The sequence below is a fragment of the Epinephelus moara genome, chromosome 14, assembly GCF_006386435.1.
Source record: "Epinephelus moara isolate mb chromosome 14, YSFRI_EMoa_1.0, whole genome shotgun sequence".
Classification (NCBI taxonomy): Eukaryota; Metazoa; Chordata; class Actinopteri; order Perciformes; family Serranidae; genus Epinephelus; species Epinephelus moara.
In genome coordinates, this window is record NC_065519.1 from 36963067 (window position 1) to 36989789 (window position 26723).

Below are 26723 nucleotides of genomic sequence, written 5' to 3' on the forward strand. Positions count from 1 at the left end.
TTTCAGATAAAACACATTTTTGACTTGTGAATGAGTCAATGGAATTTCTTGCAATAATGAAAAAATACTGGCATCATGTCCGCCTGGCACAAACCACATGTTTTGGACTGCTGTGAAGTGACAGAATGTCCCAGCATCATGGTTCTTATATTGCCAGATTCCAGAGAGTCTCCCCTCTTCAGATATGGCAGAATATGTCATTTTCCAACTTGCTATGCTGAGATACATGTAAAAATGTAAGAATTTAGTAACACAAATGTTTTTTTCATTGATATAAAAATTTATATAAAATACAGGCACATAGAAGGACATGAAATGATGGCAAATCTGGATAGCCCACATTGTCCTGAAAAAAAACAAGATATAGCATGTGTATGTAGCCTTTACAATGACTGTGATATCAGCTTAAAAGTAAAGGCAGTAAAAATACCCCAAAAACTCCTAGGACCCATAGGGTTAACCCTGCGGGCAGGNGCAAATCTGGATAGCCCACATTGTCCTGAAAAAAACAAGATATAGCATGTGTATGTAGCCTTTACAATGACTGTGATATCATCTTAAAAGTAAAGGCAGTAAAAATACCCCAAAAACTCCTAGGACCCATAGGGTTAACCCTGCGGGCAGGTGAAAAAAATCACACCTGTCCCCTTTGGGATGATGTGAACAACCATAAAAATATTAAATATTAATATATTTCTCTACATTTTTTTGCTTAAATCTTTCAACCAACTTCTACTCAGATTATACATATCAAATATTCATTCCTTTTGAGGATTTTTAACAATTTATTTGCCATTTTATTTACATGAAGTCACTGTTACTATAATGAAAAAAAAAACATGAATTATGATTTACCTATATAATAAATGTTGGATGGATTTAGTTTTTATTTATCCCAGTCTGTGATATGTGAATGATAAATAACAATATCAATTTTGATGCATTATTTTTTGGGGCAGTTTCAATTTTTCAATAAATTTTATTTTCTATTTTTAACTCCTACTCAGATTATATCTACTAAATATTCATTGTGGGTGTATGTATGAGAGAGAGAGAGAGAGAGAGAGAGAGATAACAGTAATGCAGCAACCTGCAGCTCATAATTTGCCATTTTTTAGCTACACAATTACACACACACACACACCCTCCCTGAACACTCATACACACCACATATATGCACATGCAAAAAACGGAACACTAGATATCAAAACAAGTTTTGCCCCCATGATAAACAGAGCTTGCTGACAACACACACACACACACTCACACACACCACATATACGCATATGCAAAAAACGGAACAACACTAGATTTCAAAACAAGTTTTGCCCTCATGATAAACATAGCTTCCTGACAACACACACACACACACACACACACAATCTCTCCATCCCTCCCTGAACATTCAGACACCACATATACACACATGCAAAAAATGGAACAACACTAGATTTAAAAACAAGTTTTCCATCCATATCAACGCTAACATAGCATTTATTTTATTTTATTTGCAACAATGTCTTGCAAATCTCAATATGATTATAATATGATTATTGTCCCATATGTATACTATCAGATATTTATATATACTTATCATATTGAACCACAATAGCCAGAATTATAATTATAATATTAATACTTTCATTAATGTTCTTGTAAGCTAATAACATTATCGTCTGTCCTTTATCTCTCTCTTTCTCTGTCTCCCCTTCTGTCTCATTGTCTCATACGGATTATCGTTAATGTATTATGTTGATTTGTTCTGTACGTCATCTATTGCATGTCTGTCGTCCTGGAAGAGGGATCCCTCCTCAGTTGCTCTTCCTGAGGTTTCTACTGTTTTTTTCCCCCTGTTAAAGGCAGTTTTTCTGCTGCTGCAAGGGTCCTAAGGACAGAGGGATGTTGTATGCTGTAAAACCCTGTGAAGCAAATTGTGTTTTTCGATATTGGGCTTTATACATAAAATTGCTTGATTGATTGATTGATTGATGTCGTCAGTAGTTTGGTTTTCAGAAGCCATCAAAGTTCTACTCCCAAGTCATGGCTTCATTTCCAAAAAATGACCTTGCGTTCTATTGACATAATAGAACGCAATGCTCATTGTCTACATGAGCTGGACGCCGAAATAGTGTGAAGCCGAGGTCCCGAACAACGCTGCTTGCAGCTTTAATTATTGTTCTTTCTTCTGCCATCTCTTTGAGTTGGAATTTGACCCCCTAAACATGCTCCAAAACTCACCGAAATCGGCAGTGAGCTATTTGCCCTTTCAAAGTAAGATGTCATTTTTCAAAAATTCTCTTACTAAAAAATATTTTCTCCTACAAATTTTGTCGTATCGACTTCAAACATGCACACATGACAGACCAAGCCCTGCTAAACAATTCCTCTGAACAACTTTGTCATTACTGGAACGGTTTGGATTTTATGCCCTCTTAAATGTAACAATTCCCCTTGCAATAAAAATTAACCAAAGGAAAAGTTACAACGCTACTCTAAAGGTTATGGGCGGATCAGGTGCGAGGTGTTTGAGATACAAAAACAAACTCAAATTCTCACCGTTTGCAGTGTTAAAACATTCAGAAAAAATGAAGATTAACGAATGAGTCACAATAAGTTGAATTAATAATCAAACTTTAGTGAAAGAAAATAAATCATGTCCGCGTCCGGACGGAGATTGTTACGTGCCAGACAAGGAAGCCAGGACCCAGTTGCAGAGTTAAGTTCAAAAACAGTTTATTTACAAAGTAGCAACAAAAAAATCAGTTCACAGAAAAATACGAGCAAACAAAGTATCAACCAAAAACTCTTTCTGAGGGAAAAGTAACAACAGAAAAGGCTAAACAGAAAATCACCATTAACATGGGAAAAAGAGCAAGAGCAAAAGTGCAACAAAAAGAGTGACAAGGCACAAAAACTCACTAAACCTGGAGACCAACACTGGAGCATAAACACGTGGCGGGAGGCAGGAGATCACTGAGCGCACGAGCGTAATGCTAGAGCAAAGAGAATAATCCAGCACTGGAGACAAAGAGAGTGTGGCTTAAGAAGCCGGCTAATTAGGCAGAACGAGCTGCAGATGTGCCGGGAGCCCATTGCTCCCGGAGATCGCCCCGCCCCTCAGCACTCACTCTGCAGGGAGAGGGAGAGAAGGATCAGACAGGAGCAAACACAATTGCACAGAAAATCAGGACCACAACAGAGATAACACTAAACAAAAAACGGCGTGGACGCCAGTTCACCAAACAATTCATAGGTAATCAAACACTTTTTCCACGTTATCCAAAATACTCACTCTTCACAAAAATAACCCGAATTACCCCCCAGCAGTCAATCAAAGTCCCAGAAGCCGGCAAAAAAGAAAACATATATGTTAAAGGGGAGTCTGTTGGAGCGTAATGAAGCGCCGCAGTTCACAAAAAACAAACAAAGAACCACGCAACCTCACCACTCGTCCCACTTGGCAGCAAAGTTGTGTCTTGAGGTAATCCACAAGGAACAAAAATAATCCACTGTATTTGGTTTGATCCTTTAGAGACGGGAAACTCCTCGTGCACCTCCAAACGCCGACTGCTGATCGTCCCTGTCATGCATCACTTCCCCCTTATATCAAGTTTTGGCATCAACATAGTAACAATATTTCAGTCCATACCATACCCGTGTACATATAAATGGCATCTGATAAATTCACCATACAGCATTAATAAATGTGACAGCGGAACATGAAAAATTATAAATTTTTCCCGTCACTAAATGCCTTGTGTAAAGTAGAACTAGGCGACCTTTACAACATGTCACAAAACCTCTTGACAATTTTGCACCACATAGACACAGTAAAATGGCTGCTGCGGCCCGTATGAATGCTGTAGAAAGATCAAACCAAAACTGGCTTCTTCAATTCCTAGAGACCTACTAATCACTCATTGACACCACTGACCTAAATCCAACAGGAAATGAGTTAGTGCTTCTGGAAGGTGACATGTCACAAAACCTCTTGACAATTTTTGCACCACCTAGACACACTAAAATGGCTGTTGCGCCCTGTAAGAATGGTGTACAAAGATCAAAGCAAAACTGGCTTCTTTGTCTGCTCAAGACCTACAAATCACTCACTGACACCACTGACCTAAATCCAACAGGAAATGAGCTAGTGCCTCTGGAAGTAACATGAGCAAATGTGTCAGCTGTGAGCTAGACAGTGTAAACTTGCGACTAAGATCACTTTTTTGACTCCACAAACATGAAAGCTATATATGTCTGTGTTCGGAACGAGTGTATCTCTCTGGTGATATCTTCAGATTGACAATTCATTTGAATGATGGACAACATGTCGGTAAATGGGAATGAAGTGTGATTTAACGGCAGAATGACCTTTTCACGGCAAAAACAACAAGGTAAGAGAAATATTACAAATATATATCAGCAAAACGATTTCTGTTGTTGTTGTTTTTTGGCCTCTATCTCTCTGATGCTTTGGCATAGCGTGCTTTGGCACATATGTGTCGAAACAGCGGAGTCTCAGCTTTCATTTGAGATGAACGGCGTGTTTTGAATAACGTGTGGTTGAGTTAGAGCCCGAAATATACAGAGAGAGAGAGAGAGAGAGAGACCATGTATCGGCCCATAGCACTCACTCCCATCACGATGAAGTGCTTTGAAAGGCTGGTCAAGGACTAAAAATATAGTCTATATACAGTCTCCCCTCTACACTTGACCCATTCCAGTTTGTAAATCTCTCCAACCGCTCTACTGATGATGCCATAGCAACAGCACTTCATCTAAGCCTGGCTCATCTGGAAAACAAAAACAGTTATGTGCGTATGCTGTTCATTGACTTCAGCTCCACCTTCCACCAGGGTACCCCAGGGCTGTTTGCTTAGCCCTGTGTTGTTCATGCTGATGACCCATGACTGTTGTGCCAAACACAACTCGAACCACATCATCAAGTTTGCAGATGACACAGTGGTGGTGGGCCTCATCAGTGGTGATGACGACTCAGCCTACAGAGAGGAGGTACATCAACTCATCAACTGGTGCGGCAACAATAATCTTCTACTGAATGTCAACAAAACAAAAGAAATCACTGTGGACTTGAGGAAAAAACACATGCCACACACCCCACTCACCATCAGTGGCAGCGCTGTGGAGTCTGTGAAAAGCACTAAGGTTGAATCCAAATCTCCACCCTCTGGACTTGCAGACTGAGCCCTCGTGGACTTCAGCCGTAGGTAATGTGACTTCTTCACCGTCATCACGTAAAGTCTGGAAGAGGGGGAGTCTGCAGCATTATAAAAGGAGCTAATAGACAGGCTTGGAGTCTGTTTCACTCGTTTCCATGGAAACATTTGAGAGACTATCATGTATATGGTGATCACTGCAGCAGTCACCTATGTGATGAGATTGCATAGCTTTTAAAGGCTAGGCTGCAATATTAAAATGCATATTGATTATAGTCTATACTTCTGCATATTTCTGTATCATGATGTTGTTGAATTTATATCTGGCCTACATTATTCAAGTAACGTTTTAATATTACAATTTACAATAAGTCTATGTGGTTTTGTGTGTGTGTGTGTGTGTGCGTTTTTTCTGTCAGCAATTTGGAAAAAATTAAAACGTCATGTCTGTATTGCAATGAACTGTGGGTAATTAAACTAGTGAAGTCTGCTGAAGTCTGCACCCCAAGTGGACTCTCTGGAAGTCTGCCGAAAGTCTGCTTGAGGCCCCTTGTCGACTAAATGAATTGTGGATTTGGACGGTCCTAAACACTCCCAGACTTCCCGTGAACGCGCCTGCAAAGTCTGTGAGTCTGCAAGTGCAGTGAAGTGCGGACATTTGGATTCAGCCCAAGTTCCTGGGGGTGCATATCACTGACGACCTGACATGGTCCACCAACACCACTTCCCTTGTCAAGAGGGCACAGCAACGCCTCCACTTCCTGCGCCGGATGAGGAGAGCTGACCTTCCCCTTCTGCCATCACCACTTTTTACAGGGATGCCATTGAGAGCATCCTAAACCAGCAGCCTCTCAGTCTGGTATGGCAATTGCACTGTTGCAGACCAGAGGGCCCTACAGAGAGTGCTGAGGACAGCTGAGAAGATCACTAGAACAGCCCACCAATCCATCCAGGACTTGTAACCGTCCCGCTGCAGTAACAGAGCTACCAATATCATCAAAGACCCCACCCACCCAGCACATGAACTGTTCACCCTCCTGCCATCTGGCAAGCGCTACCGCAGCATGTGGTGCAAGATTGCCAGACTCAGCAACAGCTTTTTTCCACAGGCCATCAGACTACTCAACTCACTCAAGAAAAAATTATGACATGTCACTCCTGAGCCACACACACCCACAGCGACTGACTGGACTGTAATAAACCATTTAAACTCATGTCACTACTATGCACTTTATACTCACAACATAGTTCTATGCTGCTGTTCAACACTCTGCACTTTACCTTCATTACATGCCACATCACTGTTTACATCCCTGGCACACTGCATAACTTTTCTTAAGTGCAATACTTGAAAAATCCTGTGCAATACTTTGTCTGTCAGTGTCTATACTGTCTTTCTATGTTGTGTTTAGGTGAACTTGTTGCTGTCTGTGTGCACTACTTTTTATGTTAAATGTTGTTCTTTACAAACCAGCACATTGGAGTGTGGAGTAACGTAATTTCGTTTTACTGTGCAATTGCTTATTGTATGGTTTTGATTGACAATAAAGTTCCCTTTGACTTTGACTCTGACCTGCTGCTCCTGCTCCACTGTTTCCTGGAAGTAGCCCCTCCCCTACTACTGCAGCTACAGCTAGAGCTACAACATCTACCACCCACGGCCAACTACCACTGTCCTTTACAGCAGACGAGGTGAGGGCGGAGCTCGGGAGACTGGGTACAGGGAAAGCTGCGGGCCCAGATGGAGTGTGTCCTGAAAGACTGTACAGCCAAGCTAGCGGAGCCCCTTTAGTGGATCTTCAACAGGAGTCTTCAAACAGGTAAAGTACCGGTGCAGTGGAAAACATCTTGTCTTGTACCGGTGCCCAAAGTGGGGCGCCCGGCCAAGTTACCGACCGGTGGCCTTAACATCACACATTATGAAGACCCTGGAGTGCCTGGTCCTCCGTTTCCTGAAGTCAGAGGTCACTGATGCTGTGGACCCCCTCCAGTTCGCCTATCAGGAGCACATGGGAGTGGAAGATGCGGTTCTTTACATGCTGCACTGGGCCTATACCTACTTGAAGGAGCCAGGGTGTTGTGTGGGGATCCTTTTCCTTGACTTTTAATACTATCCAGCCCCCCATACTGAGAGACCGGATGGAGGGGATGGGAGTAGATCGCTTCCTGACCTCCTGGATAACAGACTACCTGACGGAGTGGCTTCAGTCTGTCAGGCTTGGAAGCTGTGTCTCTGGGATGGTCAAGAGCAGCACTGGTGCCCCACAGAGAATTGTTTTAGCACAGTTCCTGTTCACACTCTACTGAACTGTATTGAGTCCTGCCACATACAAAAATACTCTGATGATACAGCTATTGTGGCTTATAACAGGAGCGATCAGGAACGGGAGTACAGGGACCTCGTGGATGCTTTCAGGGGCTGGTGCAGTAAGTGCTGTCTCCACCTGAGCACAGCCAAAACCAAGGAGATGGTGGTGGATATCAGAAGAAAGAGGTCACCCTATCAACCAGTCTCCATACAGGGGGTGGACATTGAGGTGGTGCACACCTACAAATATCTGGGGGTCCTCCTGGATGATAAACTGCACTGGCCTTCTAACACTGACGCCCTCTACAGGAAGGGGCAGAGCCGCCTGTTCTTCCTGCGGACACTGAGGTCCTTTGATGTGTGTGTGGAGCTGTTGACCATGTTCTATCACACAGTGGTGGCCAGTGCACTTCTCTATGCTGCAGTGTGTTGGGGAAGCATCTCGACGGACAAAAACACCAAGCGTTTTCACAGGCTGGTTAAAAAAAAAGCTGGCTCAGTGCTCGGCAGGAGATTGGACCCACTAAGAACTGTGGTGGAGAGGGGCACACTGAACAAACTGAAAGCCATAATGGTCAATAGCAGACACCCTGTCCACAGCCTCCTGGAGCGACAGAGGAGCAGCAGCAGCAGCAGTCGGCTCATCTCACTGCGTTGCACAACAGAGCGTTTCAGAAGATCCTTCGTCCCCAGCACAATAAGACTGTTTAATACGTCCTGAATCTAGTCACACACGCACTAACAAATTTTCACAACTGCAATGGACTGTGTAATGGAAAATTTTATTTTAATTTAGTTTTTTTCTTTTCTATTCTATTCTATTCTACTTAAGTGAACTGCAGCCGGCTGATCCTTTCTAATTCTTTGTACCCTCTGGCTCGTGGCAGAGAGTGTTTCTCCCATTCATGTTGCACTGAGGCACAATTGCGGAAGCATTACAAAAAAATGCAGAGTATGAAATTTACTGTGACTCCCACTGAAAAATAACCCCCCAACATTACCACCGCCACCTCTCTTTTTCTCTTCCCTTCATCTTTCTTTTCCCATTTAACATTGAATCCAATAGTTTTACTATTCCTCTTATATCACAGTGAGAGAAAACGGCACCATCACAAGCTCAGTGAGGGTTTATGTCTATGCTTGGCTTTAAGAGATAACAAAATGCTTGTATTTTTTCCACCTTGTTGTATTGATGCTGGACTGTCTTAAATTAAATGACATTTTTAATATGCGAAAGAGCAGAGGGGCCCAAGCTGAGCCTTAGTGTATTTAGATACCACCCATTCTGTGTCATTGTATTAAATGCTGGGGGAATCTTTTGAATGGCTTTGCTATCTCCCCAAGCTCCAATGCTATAATACATGTAGACGAGGCCTATTGACTATGCAGGCTTAAATCTGCACAGAAACGCACAAATCCACAGACAGTCCCCCCTTTCCCTTGTGACAGGAGACTAGATGAGCCTTAGTGAGTTGAGTAACGAGCTAATCATGAGTATCCCAATAATAAATAGGCCTTGTTCATAGTCCACTAATCCCATTCATTTAGCCCTGGTGTGGCAGCAGAAAACAACTGCTGCAGCTGGGCTCCCAGTATAGCACCCTGCTCTGCTTTACAGCAGCACACAACACAATGACACATTTGACTCTTACTACACAATAAGACATCATTATTTAACCCAAACCCTAACCCTAACCCCATTGCTTTATATTGCTAAATATTTGGAGTATCAATCAACTTGAAAAAACAGAGAATCAAAAACCAGCTCGATGTCAAGCCTGGATGTGTTTAACTAATGTTGTATTTCATTCAAACCAGTTTACTTGTCATGGTTAGAACAACTCAGTCTGTAAAAATGGTTATGGCATGGTATAACTTACTACGCAGGATTTGCTGCTTACTCTTTGTAAACACAACATTCAAACTTGCCTCTCCCCCTTGGCTCAATGATACTGAGAGAGCAGCGGTGGTCAAGCCAGAGAGTGAATGAAGAGAGGGAGCCATGTGTATAAGCACAGAGCAGTGAATCAGTGAACTGAAGCCTCATCTTACGATTCTTTCATGGTGGTTATGTTCTAAAGCACAAGTGAACACACTCACCACCCAACCCTGCAGGAAGGTGCTGCATTGATGGATGAGCAGTGTAACCTGCTCGCTACGTTGAGTCATGACCTTACACTGCTATTGGCTGGGCTACACACCACTACCAAACGGGTGACACTCAGAAATGATTCCAACAAACCAAAATAAGAAGAAAATAAGAAATACAGGCAGAGGGCAGGTTCTCTGCTGATACAGACACCACCACACAGTCCTAGTGTGATGATTGAGAGGGATTACTTGTGTGAATCTATATTTTTTAAAGAAAAGAAAACTGCCTACCTGAGCTTTAGTACAAGGATACGATACATTTCTTTTTTCAGCCCCGTTAGATAATTAATCTCCCCGACATCCATCTTTGACACTATTACAGTTTAGCTGCTACCTCATCTAGCAGTGTCTGTCAGCTCTTAGCTTCTTTAGGTAATGCACTAACCAGGTAACAGGAGCTCACAGTGCACAGGAGAGAGACTTGTGTTAGCTGCACTTTCAAAATAAAAGCCCCCAGATTGTAACAGGAATTTCCCAGGTGGGCTTGGACAAGGCTGCATTTTAAAAATTAAAACCCCCAGATGTCAACATTAGTTCACTGCGGAGCCCAGACAAAGCTGAAATTTCAAAATAAAAGCCCCTAGAAGGTAATATGATCAAATACAAAGCTTTTTCAAACTTTTTCTCAGTGAATTGAAAAACAAGGCTTTAAATCCTCAGTCTACTATATTTTTGAAAGTTTACAGCTATCCATACTTTCATGTACAGACTTAATTTAAGCTTTTGACAGGTCACAATTATTACTTTCTCCTGAACATTTTCCTATCGACCAATATTTCTGCATACTTTCAGCTTCAAAAACCAGTCAAATGTCAAACGTTATGCTCTTCAGAGACATTTATGCTTGTATTAAACTTTATTTTCTACATTTCATGCTTTTTAAAGTACAAAGCATTTCTTTTCTCAGCTTTTTAGTTAATTTGATCATCCACCCATGACAGTATTATAGTTCCGCTTCCAGCTTTTCTAGCAATGTATTTCAGCTCTTAGTCAGTTTCCAGGTTTTTCAGCAGTGTAGTGTAATGCAATGTATTTGTGCTTTAAGATTCCTGTATTTTCAGCAATCACATGCATTTTTTGCCCCCGTCAGCTTTTCTTTGGCTGATTCAGCGTGTTGAATTGGCGTTAATGACAGCGGAACCTGTTAGTGAATGAAATCCCTCTGATTGGCAGTTCAGCTCAGCGCATGAGAAGGGAAACAGAAGTGAGGAAAGTAAACAAACGACTTAAGTCAGAAGATGTGAGACCAAAACAAACCTGTTTCATAGGACAGATTATTTTTCTTTATTTATTGTGCTCTTTGGTAGAAACATCTCCTGATGGTTTTTGTTATTGTTCACTAGCGCACTGTAGGTAAGCTCTGTTCTTTCAACATTTGATTGTGTTGTCAATGTGCTAACTGGCTAATTTGTGTCAAGATGCTCGTCCGGTGTCCCTTTTTGAGAAATGATTACAGACCACTGCTGTCTGCTGGTGTGGAGAGTTATGTCTTGTTATGCAGGTGTAAACATATGTGCTGGTTAACCATTGGCTGGTTAACCATTGTCTTAATTATGTGTTCATGTTTAGCTTTTTAGCCTAAACACGGGGATATCAGCAGCAGGGGGCCTTCCTCGACGCTACACATTGAGGTCACTGAGCCACCAAGTGAAGGCAAAACCAACTCACTCCCCATAAACTCCTGTTTAAATTGAGATAAGAAATTTCTGGAAGAAAGCTGACAACACCTGTTTTCTGACCTACTCACATGTTTGACACTGCAATCATAAAAATGACATTGATGTGTTCAGCAGAGTCTCTTCTCTCTGATGATACTAACGTTTTTGCAATTGGACTCAGTTTTTGACTGGGAAGCAGGGCTAACTTGTCTAACTGCCCCCCCTGTTGGTTATTTATTGATAATCCTTTACATACCTGCTGTATGCATATGCAACACAGTGATGATCTGTGACCTGATTAACTGATGTCTGGTCAGTGATATTAATTGGTTGGACCTGCACTTTATTGGACCAAATGGTCTTGGGTAACTGAACTTGATATGCAGCTCATGGATAGAGCCGCAATTTGTTTGGAGACCAATAACAAGTGACTTTGTGTTCAGTGCTGTGCTGCACTGCTGTGTGAGCTGCGTGTTACCCCCAATTTACACATACTCCGTCAGAGGCGCGCAGCGCAGCGTAGCTTAGCGCATTACGTAGCAAATACGTTCCCATTCTAGTGAATAGCTGCATTTCCACAGCGAGCAGCGAGCAACGCGCAGCGTGCAGCGTCTCTGGAGCGTCCCAGAAGCTGCATGCCGCTCCACTTCGTCAGAGATACGCGCCAGGTCTATTTTTCCAGCGACTCAGTTCCTTTTCACGTCAAGCCACATAGCTCAGTTTGCACCAAACCGGAAACGGAATGCACACAGCATCTGGTAAATTTCAAAATACAACACAATGCACGGACTATGGATTGTAAACTCTCAATTTTTAAGTAATGTTGATGTGAACAGCAAGGCGATCACAAGTTGAACTTGTTTTCTCTCTTTCTCCTTATTAATGAACTATTGTTTTGGTCTGGTCTCAGTTGCTTTTTATCGCGTGATCTCGCAGTTCCCACGTTAGCTCCGCTACACTGTGCGACACTCCAGAACGCATCTAGTAGGCGAGGGTACACGTCGTTGGTCGCTCCAGATCCATGTCGCTGCGCACCGCTGACAGTGGAAATTGGGGGTTACACCCTGTCCATAACATAACTATGTCAGGTAACAGCGTTGGACTCGGTCAGGTAAATGCGGCCCAAGCTGCGCTCTAGTGTGCTCACCTGTATCTGTGTGTGTGTGTGTGTGTGTGTGTGTGTGTGTGTTTGCGCACGTGTGTGTGTGTGTGTGTGTGTGTGTGTGTGTTTGTTTGCTCATTGGGGCGGAACTCCGCCGTGCGCGATACAGACAGCAGAGGAGAATTGTAAACACACGACCATGTAGAGACAGAAATGACATGCCTTCATGTAAATAAGATAAATATGTGATCTGGTGCTACATAGAAAAAAAAATTAAATAAAATTAACTTGACCTTCAAGGGGGGGCGTAATATAATGATAGGGGAAAAACTGCTTGTGGTTCTTAGTTCAGAGTCCAAATAATAATAAAACCTTGTAGTTGTTGCCTAATTGTGATTTTTTGTTTTTAAGGGGGGGGGGGGCATAGAGCCACCCATAATCACAGCAGAGAAAATTCCCTCACCGTGACAGCCCTAAAGACAATTTAGTTGTGTGCCTGAAAAAGTATTTTGTTAGCAGCTTACCTCATTGGCTGTACATTAGCTGTACTGAGGGTCTGTGAGGAATTGATTTAACCAGTGTGTGTGTTTTGCTGGCTTTGTAGCCCTGCTTCTCTCAGCAGCACTTACATACAATCAAAAAGCACAAAGGGAGGGAAAGAGTGATTCTGAGAAAACAATTTGCCATCTGTACTTAATGGCATTAGAAGGCAATCCACTGACCTGCACTACAGGGAACTGGCCCTGGGGCCCACGCTTTAATTACGTACGTAAAGAGACTGACTTAAAGAAACAAAAAGGGCAAGAAGCCAAGTGCTACTTTGAAACAATCCTTATGAAGCTATAGCATTTTTATATCTCCACACCAGTATTTTTGGGTTGATTAGACTGACTGATTAGATTTTGGTAGTCATAGGTCAAGATCCCTGTGACCTCGTGTCCATCTTATTCTCGAAAATGCAGGATTTGCCAATGAGGGAATTTTTTTCACATTTAGCACAAACGTCCATTTGAACTCCTCTTGTATTTGTTTGCACATAGAAAACAAATGAAAATTACACATATAAAATTCACCTCTGCATTGCCTGTCAGACTCTCCACTGGCAGCTTCTCTTCCCCTCCCTTTCCTTCCTGTGTGTTATAACTGGAGTGGAGTCAGGTGCAGTGGCGGTTCTGGCCTAAATGGCACTCTGGGCGACACCCCGCTATGGCGTGATGAAGATTTTTATTCAAAAGGTCAAGTTACAACTTCACTGTGACGCCATAATGTTTTTTGGCCATTATCCAACATCATAATGGGAACAGAAGGGGAGACATTTGGTCAGATACTTAATTGGTGACACCAGTCTTGGTTGTCTGCCTTGAAACTGTGCTGATTGTTTAGATCCTCTGTGCTGGTGTGTTGCAGATGTGTTCAAAGCATCCACGTTTTAGAACTTGTGGCTTCTTTGCAGCAACATCCATATTTAAAGCATTGTCTTCTGTCATGGCTACATATGAGATGGACAGACGTGGATGTTAACTTTAACTGGTTGGCTGAGGCATACAACTGTGTGGTGGTAAGTCTAGTTTCAAAACGGAGTTGGATATCTGTTTTGATTGAAGCTGTCAGTAAACCCTCTGTGCAAACAGCCACTCACTGTCACTAATTGCAATTACATTTGTGATCTTGCCAACAGAGATGCATACTGTAGGGGGCTACAGCGATAACCCTTGAAAGTATTCCACTTTAGCCCCTTTCCACCAAAAACTCCTGATAGAGTACCTTTAGAACCAAAAGGAACCTCTACAGACATGTACCTAGACAATAGATCGGTTTAATGTTTCCACCGCAGACAGTACTCTTAAACGTAGGCAGGGCTGTTGTCACTCACTGCTCTGTCCAGCTTTCACTTTTGGTGCTTCTCAAATTCAATGAAGGATGCCTTAAACAGCTGAAATTCAAGGAGGAATCCCGCTGAAGAGCTGTTCCAATGTCAAAGATCCTTCAAATTCTGCCAAGGACAGAGTCCCTCCTTCAGAGAATTTTGTGTGTATCCTCAGGGGGGGCATAAAGTACCCAAAATTCTTTGAACAAAATTGAAGGCAGGACCACTTAAGTGATGTACACCAGGGTACCTGCTGGCCTGTTCCAATGTGTGCTTACCAAATGCTGGGAAGGAGTCTTGCCTAGTTTCTGTAGGACCCTACTTGGAAGGACCTGTCCTACCAAGGAAGCATCCTTGACTTTGAGAAGCACCATGGATTTCCTCTTCACCCATGATGTGGAGGAACATCTGCACCTCATTTATTGTCCACAGAATGGAGTTTGCGCACCAACATTTGGCACACCAACATCTTAATAACAAAAATAGAACAGGCTGCTGTGAGAGTCTCTCTCGATGGGATATTTAAAGACAGCAGGTTTGTGTATTGAGTCCTTCTCAGCTAAGAGCAGGGATGTCGTGCTGCTGGAGCGCACCGGAATGATGCTTCAACATGTTTTTTTCCCCAAGTGAGGATTTGAATATTCATAGACCACATAATGTGGTTGAAATTCATACATATCATCACGAATAATGTGTGTCATCCAAGAGAGACAAAAAATAATAATGGAATGGTCAGAGTTGTTGTACTGAAATTTAAGGTGTGCTGACTGATTCACATCGTCAACTCATGTGTAACTGGGCTCAGCACTAACTAATTAAAGAAGGTACCGGTGGTACAGAAGCCTAATTCTGAACAAATAAAATCACGTGGACCAGAGCATCAGAAGTAGGTAGGGCTCAGGAGAATTTGAGTGTTTTAACATTTAGTATTAAGTAGCAAGAGTAATGACAACCCACAGGTAAGTTTGAAACAGGTATTACTTTTAAGTTTGTATGAAGTGAGAATAAAAAAACATATGCAATAAAAATATAAAAAAATATATCAAATGCGACAAATGTGTCACTTTTCTTATATGATCCAATATGACCTCACTAAAAACTCAAGTGCATACAACACCTCTCTTTTTTTACCTTTTGCAAATGAAAGAAAAACCTCAGGGTATATTGCTCTTCACTCTTTACCCACTTAAAAAGTCAAAATAAAACAATCCTCATACCAGGACGTATCACTTCTCAATATACATTTACAAATCAAAAACACTTCTCAATCAACCTTAATTCACAGATGAAAAGAACATGAACCTTGTCTATTTTTTTTTCTCGTTCAGTCCAAAAAAATTAGAAAGAATGAAAATCATGCAGTCTTAAAGAAATATCCTCCCATGTTCTGGCAATAACCAGTCCTACCCGTATTCCAGTTTAAAGCAAGAGTTCAGAGTTCAGGATCATCTCATGAATTTGATTGGCTAGCCACAACTGCTGATCTCCAACACTACCCCAATGCAGCTCAGAGACAGCAGAAGAAGAAGAATCCACTCTCATCCAAGGATGTCGAATCCAACAGAGGAGAAACAGGGAGGAAACAAAAGACCCGGCCAGAAAAATTCAGTTCAAACAACAACTCCTCGCTGGTGAAACCCCATGGCTCACACACGGCGGTTTCTTCGTCCGGTCTCTCCTCGAATATCCACCGCTCGACAACAGCAAGGCAGGAATCTCTCCACAGATGAAGAGTTGTATCCTCAACCCAAACAAAATATCAAGCTCTCACAGCACAATTCTCCGCAAAATATCAAGCTTTTCAGCACAGTCCACCGAGAGATTAGCACTAGCACTCCACCACATGCCTGGCTTTGACCTCTTGCGCAGTGAAACGGAAACATCTGGAAACACGCGTACTAGACAGGCTCTGATTGGACGCGAGGTACTGCAGTATGACTGCAGTATGTAAATAGTATCGTGAGATTACCACATGAAATCACTGCTTTCATAGCTATTTTATTCCCAGTGTCACCTGAAACTTTACAAATGATTCAAAATAAACACAGAGACCTTATTTGAAATGGCAGACTTTTCTAGGTATCATAGATCTATGTCTACTTTTCTTCTGATATCAGAGTGCTACTTCATTGCTGATTTAAATTTATTTTCTTTAGGGAAAACACCAATGGCAATAAAAGTATAATATAGAATATCATTTTTTGTGTGTTTTACATAAGTTTCACACTGAAGATCTATTGACATGGGTTACACATGCACTGAGTAACATTAACAGTAAACGTTCCACCTTAAAAGTTGCTGGTAGCTGCCAGCAGTTGGCCCAGTGAATTAAATTATTCTTTCTCAGTCCAGAGCTGAGGCAGTCCAGTAAGAGGCAGCAAACATTCTTTCATTTTATAGTTATAGTTTACTAATGTATGTAAGACTTGCCACAGTATGAGCAGTGGTTACACAAGCCTCAAAACCAGCCACAGCTCAGCCCTGACCAAGAGAGATTGTCCTTTATTGACCAATCAATGGACTGCAGTGTTTCTAGCTCCACATTTTAGTAAAAGATCTGTGTGCTAGGTTCTCCAACAGAGGGGTCCCAAAAATGGGGAAGCTATGAAATGGTTCTGTTGGTACCATCCACAGCTTTTCACAATGGAAACTGAACTGAACTTAACTGGGCTGCTTGGTGGAAACGGTTCTTTCTCCACTGCGACCTGGTTGCAGTAAGCATGTGGTATGCTCCAACATGCTGTTCTCTTTTCTGCCACCAGGAGTTGCAAAGATCTGTGATTACACACAGGTTTTAGATATTAAGCCGACCTGAGATTTACACATACGCTAGAGGAGTGTTGTAGTCAAGACCACCTAAACTGAGACCAATTCAAGACCAAGACCAAACCACTGCATCCAATGCTACAATGAGACACTTACAACAAATTGTGAAGCACATAGCCACTCCTCAAATTGACCTGAAATATCAAGCTCTTCATAAAATCACCCAAAGAAAACAGATTAAGATTCCTCTTAATTCACCTCTTTTATTGCAATCCTGTATCTGTGCATGTATTAAGTGAACCATGAGAAATGTCTTGGATGAAATAATGAAACATTGTTATGTCTGGCAGAGAACCCATGAGCAGAACACAGAGACAGGAGACAGGATCAATACACTTTTTAATAAACAAGTTAGTTTGTTAAAAAGGGAAGTACTTGGCTGAGAGGCAGGCTGAGATGCTGTAGTGACTGGGCCAGGGTTGGAAGGATAATGGGGCTTAGCTGGGGTATGAGCTGGAGCAGTGTGGAAAGCATGGGGACGTTGGATCAGCAGCCAGTTCAGGACTTGGTGTGGGATCCAGTTAGGAAAGCTGGGGGAGCACAGTCCAGGGAGCAGGGCTCACAACAGAGCCAACCAAGAGGGTGGACAAAGCAGGAGGGAGTGAGGACAGGAGCAGGAATTAGCCTGAGGACTATGGGTAGAGGAAAACAGGAGTTACAACTCTGCAAACACAAGGTTGCAAAATCTACCTGAGCAGACTGATAGGTGACTGATTAAGCAGAGTGTTGACATTGGAACCAGGTATTTGAAGCGTGGTGATGATGGTTGGCAGCTGGCGGTCTGGCTCCCACACACCTGACTCCACTCGAGTTATTAAGAATACACAGGAAGGAAAGGGAGGGGGAGAGAAGCTGCCAGCTAGATACAAGTGGAGAGCCTGACAGGCAATGCATAGGTGAATTTTATATGCGTAATTTTCATTTGTTTTCTATGTGCAAACAAATACAAACAAACACTAAAGAACTGAAGTAACTTAACCACCTTTATCTAACACATGGCAGGAGGCATTGGCCCTCATTTATCAAACGAACGTATGGCAGAAAACTGTGCACACGACCATTTCCATGCAAGGGTGCATCACAGCAAAATCACACGACCATTTCCATGCAAGGGTGCATCACAGCAAAATCCGAGTCTGAAAATAATTATTAAACAAACCTCAAACTTGTCATCTAAGCATAAGCAGCCACATATTTAGTACATATTAAAAAAGGATTCCCAAAACGAATAAAACAAAATTAAATGAAATAGCCATGAATGATAATGCATTCATCAATTACAAAAATTACCACTCTATTAACTTACAGGTAATTTGTGATGCCAGGCTATCACTAAACGTGGTAGCCAAGTGGCCGGAGGGGACGCACGACTCATTAATATTCCATAACAGTAGCGTGGGTGCACTGCAGAGCCAGAGTCAACTCCTCGATAAGTAAACTGCGTTAAATAAATCTAAACAAAGTAGGCTATTAAATGACTAACATTTTGGTATGGTTCTTGTTCTATGTGACAGAAGTTATCCCCTCAATACCTTATTTATAACCCCGCTGACCACATTTTCTTGACCTAAACGTAAAGAATTGTGACTTGATCAACTACCAGGCGTAGGCTATTAGGTTATGGATAAATAAAAGATTCATTTTTTATCATCATCATTAGGCATAGGCTACTTAGTGAGAATTTTATTCAAACCTCAGCCGAAGTTGTTGACTGCCTCCGTGTTCTTCTTCCAGACAGCGTTTTTATGGGCTCCTTTAATGCCAGTTTTTAAACCTCCAAAAAGCATGTTTTTATTTACCTCCACCTCAGACGTGAGGGTGTCGATTTCCAGCTTGGGAAAATTTCTCTTCTTTGTAATGTTTCTCCTCTCCATGTTGTGACCTCAAAGGGCGAGGCCTCTGAACCACGAATATTTAAGGCGTGACATGCTAATGTCGATCGATTTCAGCCACCGCATTTATCAAGGCCTGATCATTCGTACGCTGGGATTGGTCAGATACGAACGTTTCATAAAACACACGTGTGTCCTGTCGAAAGATGAATCCTGCGCTCAGATCTGCACCTGTTTCCAGGCAAGATTGATAAATGTGGGCCACTATGTTTTTGGGTTGTCCATCCGTCCTTCCATCCAATTCTTGTGAACATGATATCTCAAGAATGCCATATGTATTTCTTTAAATTTCGCACAAATGCCCACTTGGACTCAAGGATGAACTGATAAGATTTTGGTGGTCATAGGTCAACGGTCAAGGTCACTGTGAACTTGTCTCTCATTCTTATGAACGCAATATTTCAAGTACATTTTCAAATTTTGCACAAATGTTCATGGATGCAACAAACTTAATTAATTAATGCATTTTACTTTTTAAAATAAAAAGGCTGCAGACCATTTGTTATTAAATAGTATGTAGTTATATACTGTTTCTGTTGAAATATTACAGTATGCAATCACTGGACTCTACACTGACATAAATATCCTACAAAAGATTAGTGTGTGCATCTGCAGAGGGATACAATCTGACCGGTTTTAAAGCCTGGGTATGGAAGCATTTTGGCTGGAAGGTTGAAGGTAAAGGGGACCTAGACAAGAGCTAGATGGTATGCAAATAAATTAATTTGTTAATTTAATTATGAATTGCTGCAAATACAATATGCTATGTTTTAAAAGCAGCAAATAGTCACACAGTGAGAAAAATAAATCATGTATAGAAATCAAAAAATTTGATGCATCGATAATCATTTATCAAATTATTGCCCTCTGAATCATAATCAACTCAAATCAAATCAAATCATGAGGTGCCTGGAAATTCCCACACCTATTGCAAATATTACAGCTTTTCTCTCCTTTATTTATGAGTCATAAAGTGACCTTCATTAAGAACAGTTAGCATCACTAACGGTTCTATTTCATATTGCAATTCAGAAAATCTTGACTGGTCTTGGTGCTTTGCTCAGTGCAGGATTGTTGGGGGAGCAGGGGGGCTGTGCAGCTGACTTACTGGTAAATAGCACTCTCGCACAGCAGGCTACAGTGTCATATGAACAGTAGTTGGATCACCACAGAGACTCGAACTGCATTTTGCAACAAACCTGGGGGCTGAATATAAAGGTTGATCTTTTGCCCAACAGCCTGTCTATTTTTTGTCTCCATAATGATATGTTATTGTAGATGCGCTCAAAGAAAGACTTTATCTATTTGTCCTCCATCTTTAATTGCTGCACTACCATCAGCTTTCAGCCAGTGGCTATGCTCACAAATTATTGTTTCTGTCACAGCCCAGGACCTTTGCAACAGACCCCGCAGTAAAAGAGGACATATCCTCAAAAGCTACTTTTTCCCAATAATATGGATAGTGCCTAAAAATAATAGCTTAATAATTGAAATCAAGATGCCCAGTCCTACAGAGGCCTCCATATCTGATTAGCTGCTGTTGACCTGCCTGCAGAGTTTATGTTAACATATTTGTCACCCACTTTGTTCACGCACAACTGCAGCACTACAAGCTGAACTGTATACTGCCATTTTAGCATGAAAGGTGAATTGATCAAGTTATAATTCACTCTCTCCTTCCCTCCTATCTTTTTTGTTTCCTTTCCTCCTTATCCCTTATTTCCTTTCCTTTTCCCCACCTCCCCTTTTGCTTTATCTCTTACCGGTCCTTCTTACCATCGTTCCTTTATTCTGTCATCCTCTGTCATCCATTACACACCACCCTCCAAAGCAAACACACACACACACACACACACCCCTCCAGCATTTTATGTACTGTCCTTGCCAACTGTGTGAGGAGGATGAGTGCAGAGATACCCAGAGGCATTCTGCACTGAGCTTCTTTGTCTTTGTGTCGTACCATAAATTAACTTGTGTGTCTAATTCACTAGTGGTCCATTTGATTGGATAGCACATGTGTAGAGATGGTGGGTGGAGGCCAGCGTCAGCCTATCCCAGAGCAGCATACCCCTCAGGCTGTCAGTGAGTAGCATTGCCATAGTGATGTCATCCTCAAGCTGTGAGCCCGCCTCCGTCGGACAAAGCATACTGATTACTGGAAGAGAGGAGTGATGATGAATCTGATGATGAGGATACAAGCCGTGGGCAAACTGATAGCAGATTTTCATTCCGCCTCACCAATCAGCTTCCAAACACATTCTGCCAGGAATTGCTCTGACATGACTTCAGCTCATCTGGCTGGCTGTTGTTTTCTATTGAAATCACTGATTTGTTGATCAGACCGGTACCATGCAAAGACATTTTGCAGGGCAGGTGCTTGAGCACCACCTGGAGTCTAACTTAGCAGGTGCCTGGATCAGACTGAGATGTTAATAATAATAATAATAATAATAATGATGATGATAATGATAAAACAATTATAATACTACTACTAATAATAATCAGCAATGAAAAGCAGGGTCGGGTTCGGCCCACTTGACATGCTGCTGTGTTGTGCTATTGCCTATTCAAGTGCTGAAATTTGTTATTTACGTGACAATGCCTGAATGGCACACAGGCTGAGCACACGCTGCTGTGTGAGCGCCATGTTTTACTGTGCGTAACAGCAGTCTTTTGATGGTCATTTACACACTGTCCATGACAATAACTATGCCAGGTAAAAAACTGTGTCGGGCTTGGTCCGGTTCGGACTTAAAAATCAGAAAGTCTGTCGGATTCGGGCTGGGCTCAGTTATAATTGTCTCAGACTCGGATCAGGGTTGGGTTCGGTCAGGAAAATAGCCCAAGCCGCGTTCTAAAGAAAGCAGTTGGGTAACAAACAAACGTCATTTCTAGCAGACAGGGTTGCTTTTATTAGTGTTAGTCAATCAAGTCTGAAGTCCTCAAATTTGCAACTGGAATCGGTCTCAAGTCAAGTAATCTGACTTAAACTGGAGGGAATGATGAGTCTATTTTATGAAGTCGGTTTTGCTTATTTAAACTCCTAAGAACAAGGTCAGAATTTTTTCTCTATTCCCACAATTTTGAAATTCTACTGAAACAACCCTTCTCAGCACTGTGGGAATAAATTAGAAATTGTGACTATCACAACTGATAATCTCAGAAATTTCCTTTTTCACATGTGGCCTTAATAAAAAGTTATATAGTAGCACAGTTTTAATGAATTATCCATATAATTAACAATAATAATAATCATCATCATCATCATCATCAATCATCATCATAGTAATAATGATAATAAAAGTAATAAGAATTAATTATCTTTGTCCTTATATTAGGATTGATTTTGCTGACACAATTGTTTTCTCGATGTTTAGGAGCTATGCCTTTAGGTTTGACTAGAAATTTGAGGTTGAACCTAAAAATTTAATTTGTATAACTAAAAACTCTAATTAATAATAATTTTTTGTGTGATAAACCATATCAATGATTTGGCCAGCCATGTGGTAAAGCTTTTACCATTACAGATTCATACACACAGACATGAGTATGCTGCTCTGATGGTGTCATGCTGGTTTTTTATAAACGGGCTCCTACTGCATGTCTAAGCAGAGGGGCTCATCTGGTAATCTCTGGTGACTTGTTTCTGCCATTGCTTTGTCATCATTGCCCAGATGGCACTCATGTCAAATGGTCCAGTGGGAACACACTGTGTGTGTGCATGCCCTTAGGGCTATTCATGAGGTATGTGGTTAGGGTTACAGAGGTTAAGGGGAGCTAATTTCACGGCTTTTTATTTGTGCTGGTCTCAGGAGAGGAGCTCTCTATAAGCATTATCACTTCCAGCTGGTTCTAATGGGACAGACGGGATGGGACGGACACAGGCACACACACACAAACAGATACCATTCAGGGCCCTACATCAAAATAGTCTCTCATTTGATTATCTACCTCTTTTTTTTTAAATGCTCATTTACATAGCTTTCATACATGTATGTATATTGTACTGTGATGGTATTGTAGTTGTATTTTTCTTTGCAATAATTCTGTCATATGTAACATGGACATTTATAGTCTCTTTCAAATGTCTTGTCTCTCCTCCTTTTGAATTTATAGCTTTTCCCTATCCTATGTGTTAATGCTCAAGTATAAAAAGATATTGTAGACAATAAAACTCTTTCCAACTTTGTCAAGAGTTTACAATTGTCCCTTTCCTGACTTTTAGTGCTGAAACACAAGTTACATGAAATCACTAAAGGGTTCACTTCCCAATTTTGTCATAGTGGACAATAATGTCCCCACACTGGATTTGGAAAGACTACAAAACAATACGAGCTGTTTGATCATAATTTATGACTGCAACAGTTCAGATCTTTGTTATATTAGAATAAGGAAAAATAAAAGAGTTTCAGTCAGAGAAACTCAGTGTGACTTTTTGGAGAGTATGAACCCCAAACTTTCCAGGCTCACAAAGTGGAACTACAGAGACCCATCCTTGACATTCTCTCTTCAGTTTTTCACTCTTCTGTTTCACTGTTGTTCAGCAGTTGTCTACCATTCAGATTGTTGATGGTTAAGTCCCTACAGCCCCTATCGTCTACGTGTCAAAGTGTGAATGTTTATCTGATGAACAGATGACACCTTGTATGGTATCCTCTGCCACTATTGTATGAACTCATGTTGTAAAGCACCTTGAGTGGTGGCAAAGACTACAGAAGGGCTATTTTAATGCAGTTCATTGACCATTGCTGATTTTCTTCTTGAGAGGGTTATCTAAGTGGGCAGATTGAATGAAACTTTCCGAGTGCATTCAGAGTCTCAGAGGATAAACCCTTGCAGAGACACTGTTTGGTTCCATCCTAAGGTCAAAATGTCAAAATTACATACCAGATATCTTATGTCAGAATGCCATGACATTTACTTTGTGCACTAATGCTTAAAAGAGGAAAAAAAAGAGTTTTGATTTCAATGACCCTTACACCATTTCCCAGCCGTCCTTGAGACTTTCTATCTTGTTTCTAATTTTTGTTTTCTGTTCCATAGGTGCATCTAAGGTCAGCAGAACGTCTTCGAGAATTGTGCTGTGCCAACAGGGGTACTTTCATCAAGGTAGGCCAGCACCTTGGTGCTCTGGACTACCTGCTGCCTGAGGAGTACACATCTACATTGAAGGTACTCCACAGCCGAGCTCCTCAGAGCAGCATGGAGGAGATTCAGCAGGTCATCAGAGAAGACCTCGGCAAGGAGGTAAGTTAGAATGGAATGGGATTGTAACAGAATACGTGTGATTCTGGTATTTTTCAAGTCAGCACAAAACAGTTTGTAGGTAATCTTTACCCCTAAATAATAACAGTGATAATCTGTCTAAATCAGAGGTCTTCAACAGGGGGTCCGCGACCCTGGAGGGGTCATGACATTTTTGGTTGATTAGAATTTTTTTTTTTTTACAGTTTTGGTTTCATGTAGCAGCATTCTGCAGCCTCTCTCCTTCTTTCTGCATGTCAGGGCTGACCTTCTCCTCACAGCACACTTACTTACTTATGGCAGTCCGTTGATTTCGATGATGACATTGCTCCAAAAATTAAGTTCTGGTTATTGGGGTGCTTTCCGCCTATGCATAGCCATGTGGCTGTGCAGGCCGATGCGAGATCCGTAGATTTTGCTACAAAACAGGCAGGGATATCCAGCACCAGCAGGGGGAGGCCCTGCGGCACGTTGGTGCCTCTGTGCATGCTGCTGAATCCTCCTCTCTGTGTCTTGCTCCTGAAGATGAGCTATTCCCTGTTGGCAGGTGGCACGCCAGGTGTTGCGGGCAGCGGCAAGGGGCTCAAGTGCGGGTGGACTGATGTTGCAGTTCTTCAGGAGAATTTTGAGGTGATCCTTGAAGCGCTTCTTCTGGCCCCTAGCAGACCTGTGGCCTTCTAAAAGCTGGCCATAAAAGATCTGTCTGGGAAGGCGATGGGCAGGCATACGGATCATATGCCCAACCCAGCGGAGATGTTTGCGCGCAAGGAATACTGCAATGCTGGGTGTGTGGGTCCGTTCATCAATGTCCACATATGGCACCGCGTCTTCCCAGGAGACACCCAGGATCCTCTGCAGGCAGCGGATATGGAAGGCCTCTAGAGTTAGCACAGGGTGCTACCAACAAAGCACACAGACAGACAGACAGACAGACAGACACGCACACACACACACACACACACACACACACATACACACACACAAACAGAGCTGGCCCAAGGCATAAGCAAACTAAGCACCTGCTTAGGGCCCCGTGACCACTAGGGGGCCCCCAAGAGCAATTCACTTAAAAAGAGAAAAAAAGAAAAAAGTAATTAATGCGCTGTTTATTATTAGGGCCCGAGTGACGACGAAGTCGTCTGTGACGACCCTATTGTAATCGCACTGTTTATTATTATTATTTATTATTACGGCCCGAGCGACGACGAAGTCCTCTGTGAGGACCCTATTGTAATCGCGCTGTTTATTATTATTTATTAGGGCCTGAGCGACGACAAAGTCCTCCGAGGACCCTATTGTAATCGCGCTGTTTATTAGGGCGGGAGCGACGACGAAGTCGTCCGTAGGACCCTATTGTAATCGCGCTGTTTATTATTAGGGCCCGAGCGACGACCTAGTCGTCCGTAGGACCCTATTGTAATCGCGCTGTTTATTATTAGGGCCCGAGCGACGACGAAGTCGTCCGTGAGGACCTTATTGTAATCGCGCTGTTTATTATTATATTTTTGGGCGTTTGCACATGGTCGGCGCAAAATGCCGAAATAGCGCCCCCTACAAATTTTCAAAATACCCTCCCCATTGGGGTTAGTTTGTCGTAGGCAAGCGAAATTTGGTACACACATGTATCATACCGAGACGCACAAAAAAGTCTCTTAACATCATGGTGAAATCCCAACAGGAAGTCGGCCATTTTGTTTAGAATTTTTTCGTAATCGTGCTGTTTATTATTATTAGGGCCCGAGCGACGACGAAGTCGTCCGCGGAGGACCCTATTGAAATTGTGCTGTTTATTATTATTATTATTATTCTTGCGACATTTCGTGCCCCAATTTCGGCCATTTCCCAAACTTGAAAATGCTTCTAACTTTCCACATTCGTCCGGCCACATCCGAAATTCGATATTTCTTTCCACATTCGTCCGGCCACATCCGAAATTCGATATTTTTGGGTGGTTGCGCATGGTCGGCGTGAAATGCCGAAACAGCGCCCCCTACAAATTTTCAAAATACCCTCCCCATTGGGGTTAGTTTGTCGTAGGCAAACGAAATTTGGTAAGCACATGTATCATACCCAGACGCACAAAAAAGTCTCTTAACGTCATGGTAAAATCCCAACAGGAAGTCGGCCACTTTGTTTTGAATTTTTTCGTTACGGCGATTTCCATAACTTCAAAGTTGGTACAGATCATCCTGAGCACATGCTGATCAAAAGTTATTAAAAGCTTTTCTCTATGTCAAGGGGCGTGGCCGCTAGGGCGTGACAAATTTTGGTGACTTTTCGTTTTCTTGCCATCGAATTGCGAACGGCTCTCCCGCCCACATACTTGATCGTAGCAGCTTCAAACTTGCTGGACATGATGATGGCTCCGCCCCAAATGCCCCGATATGTTAATATCCCACCTTACTCATAGCGCCCCCCGGTGGTAACAGGAAGTGACCAGTTTTTACTTTAACATGTCCTAATGCCACAAACTTGACCGCATCAACTTCATTCCACTTCTA

General features: G+C 42.1%; 1 protein-coding gene across 2 annotated transcripts in view; it reads left to right on the plus strand.

The window, feature by feature from the left end:
* adck1 (aarF domain containing kinase 1) overlaps positions 1-26723 on the plus strand; it is a 321537-nt gene that overhangs the window by 92885 nt on the left and 201929 nt on the right. For both annotated transcript variants that reach the window (XM_050061967.1, XM_050061966.1), the window contains exon 5: positions 24022-24225. In XM_050061967.1, the coding sequence (XP_049917924.1) occupies positions 24022-24225 (204 nt within the window). The remainder of the gene's footprint in view (positions 1-24021; positions 24226-26723) is intronic.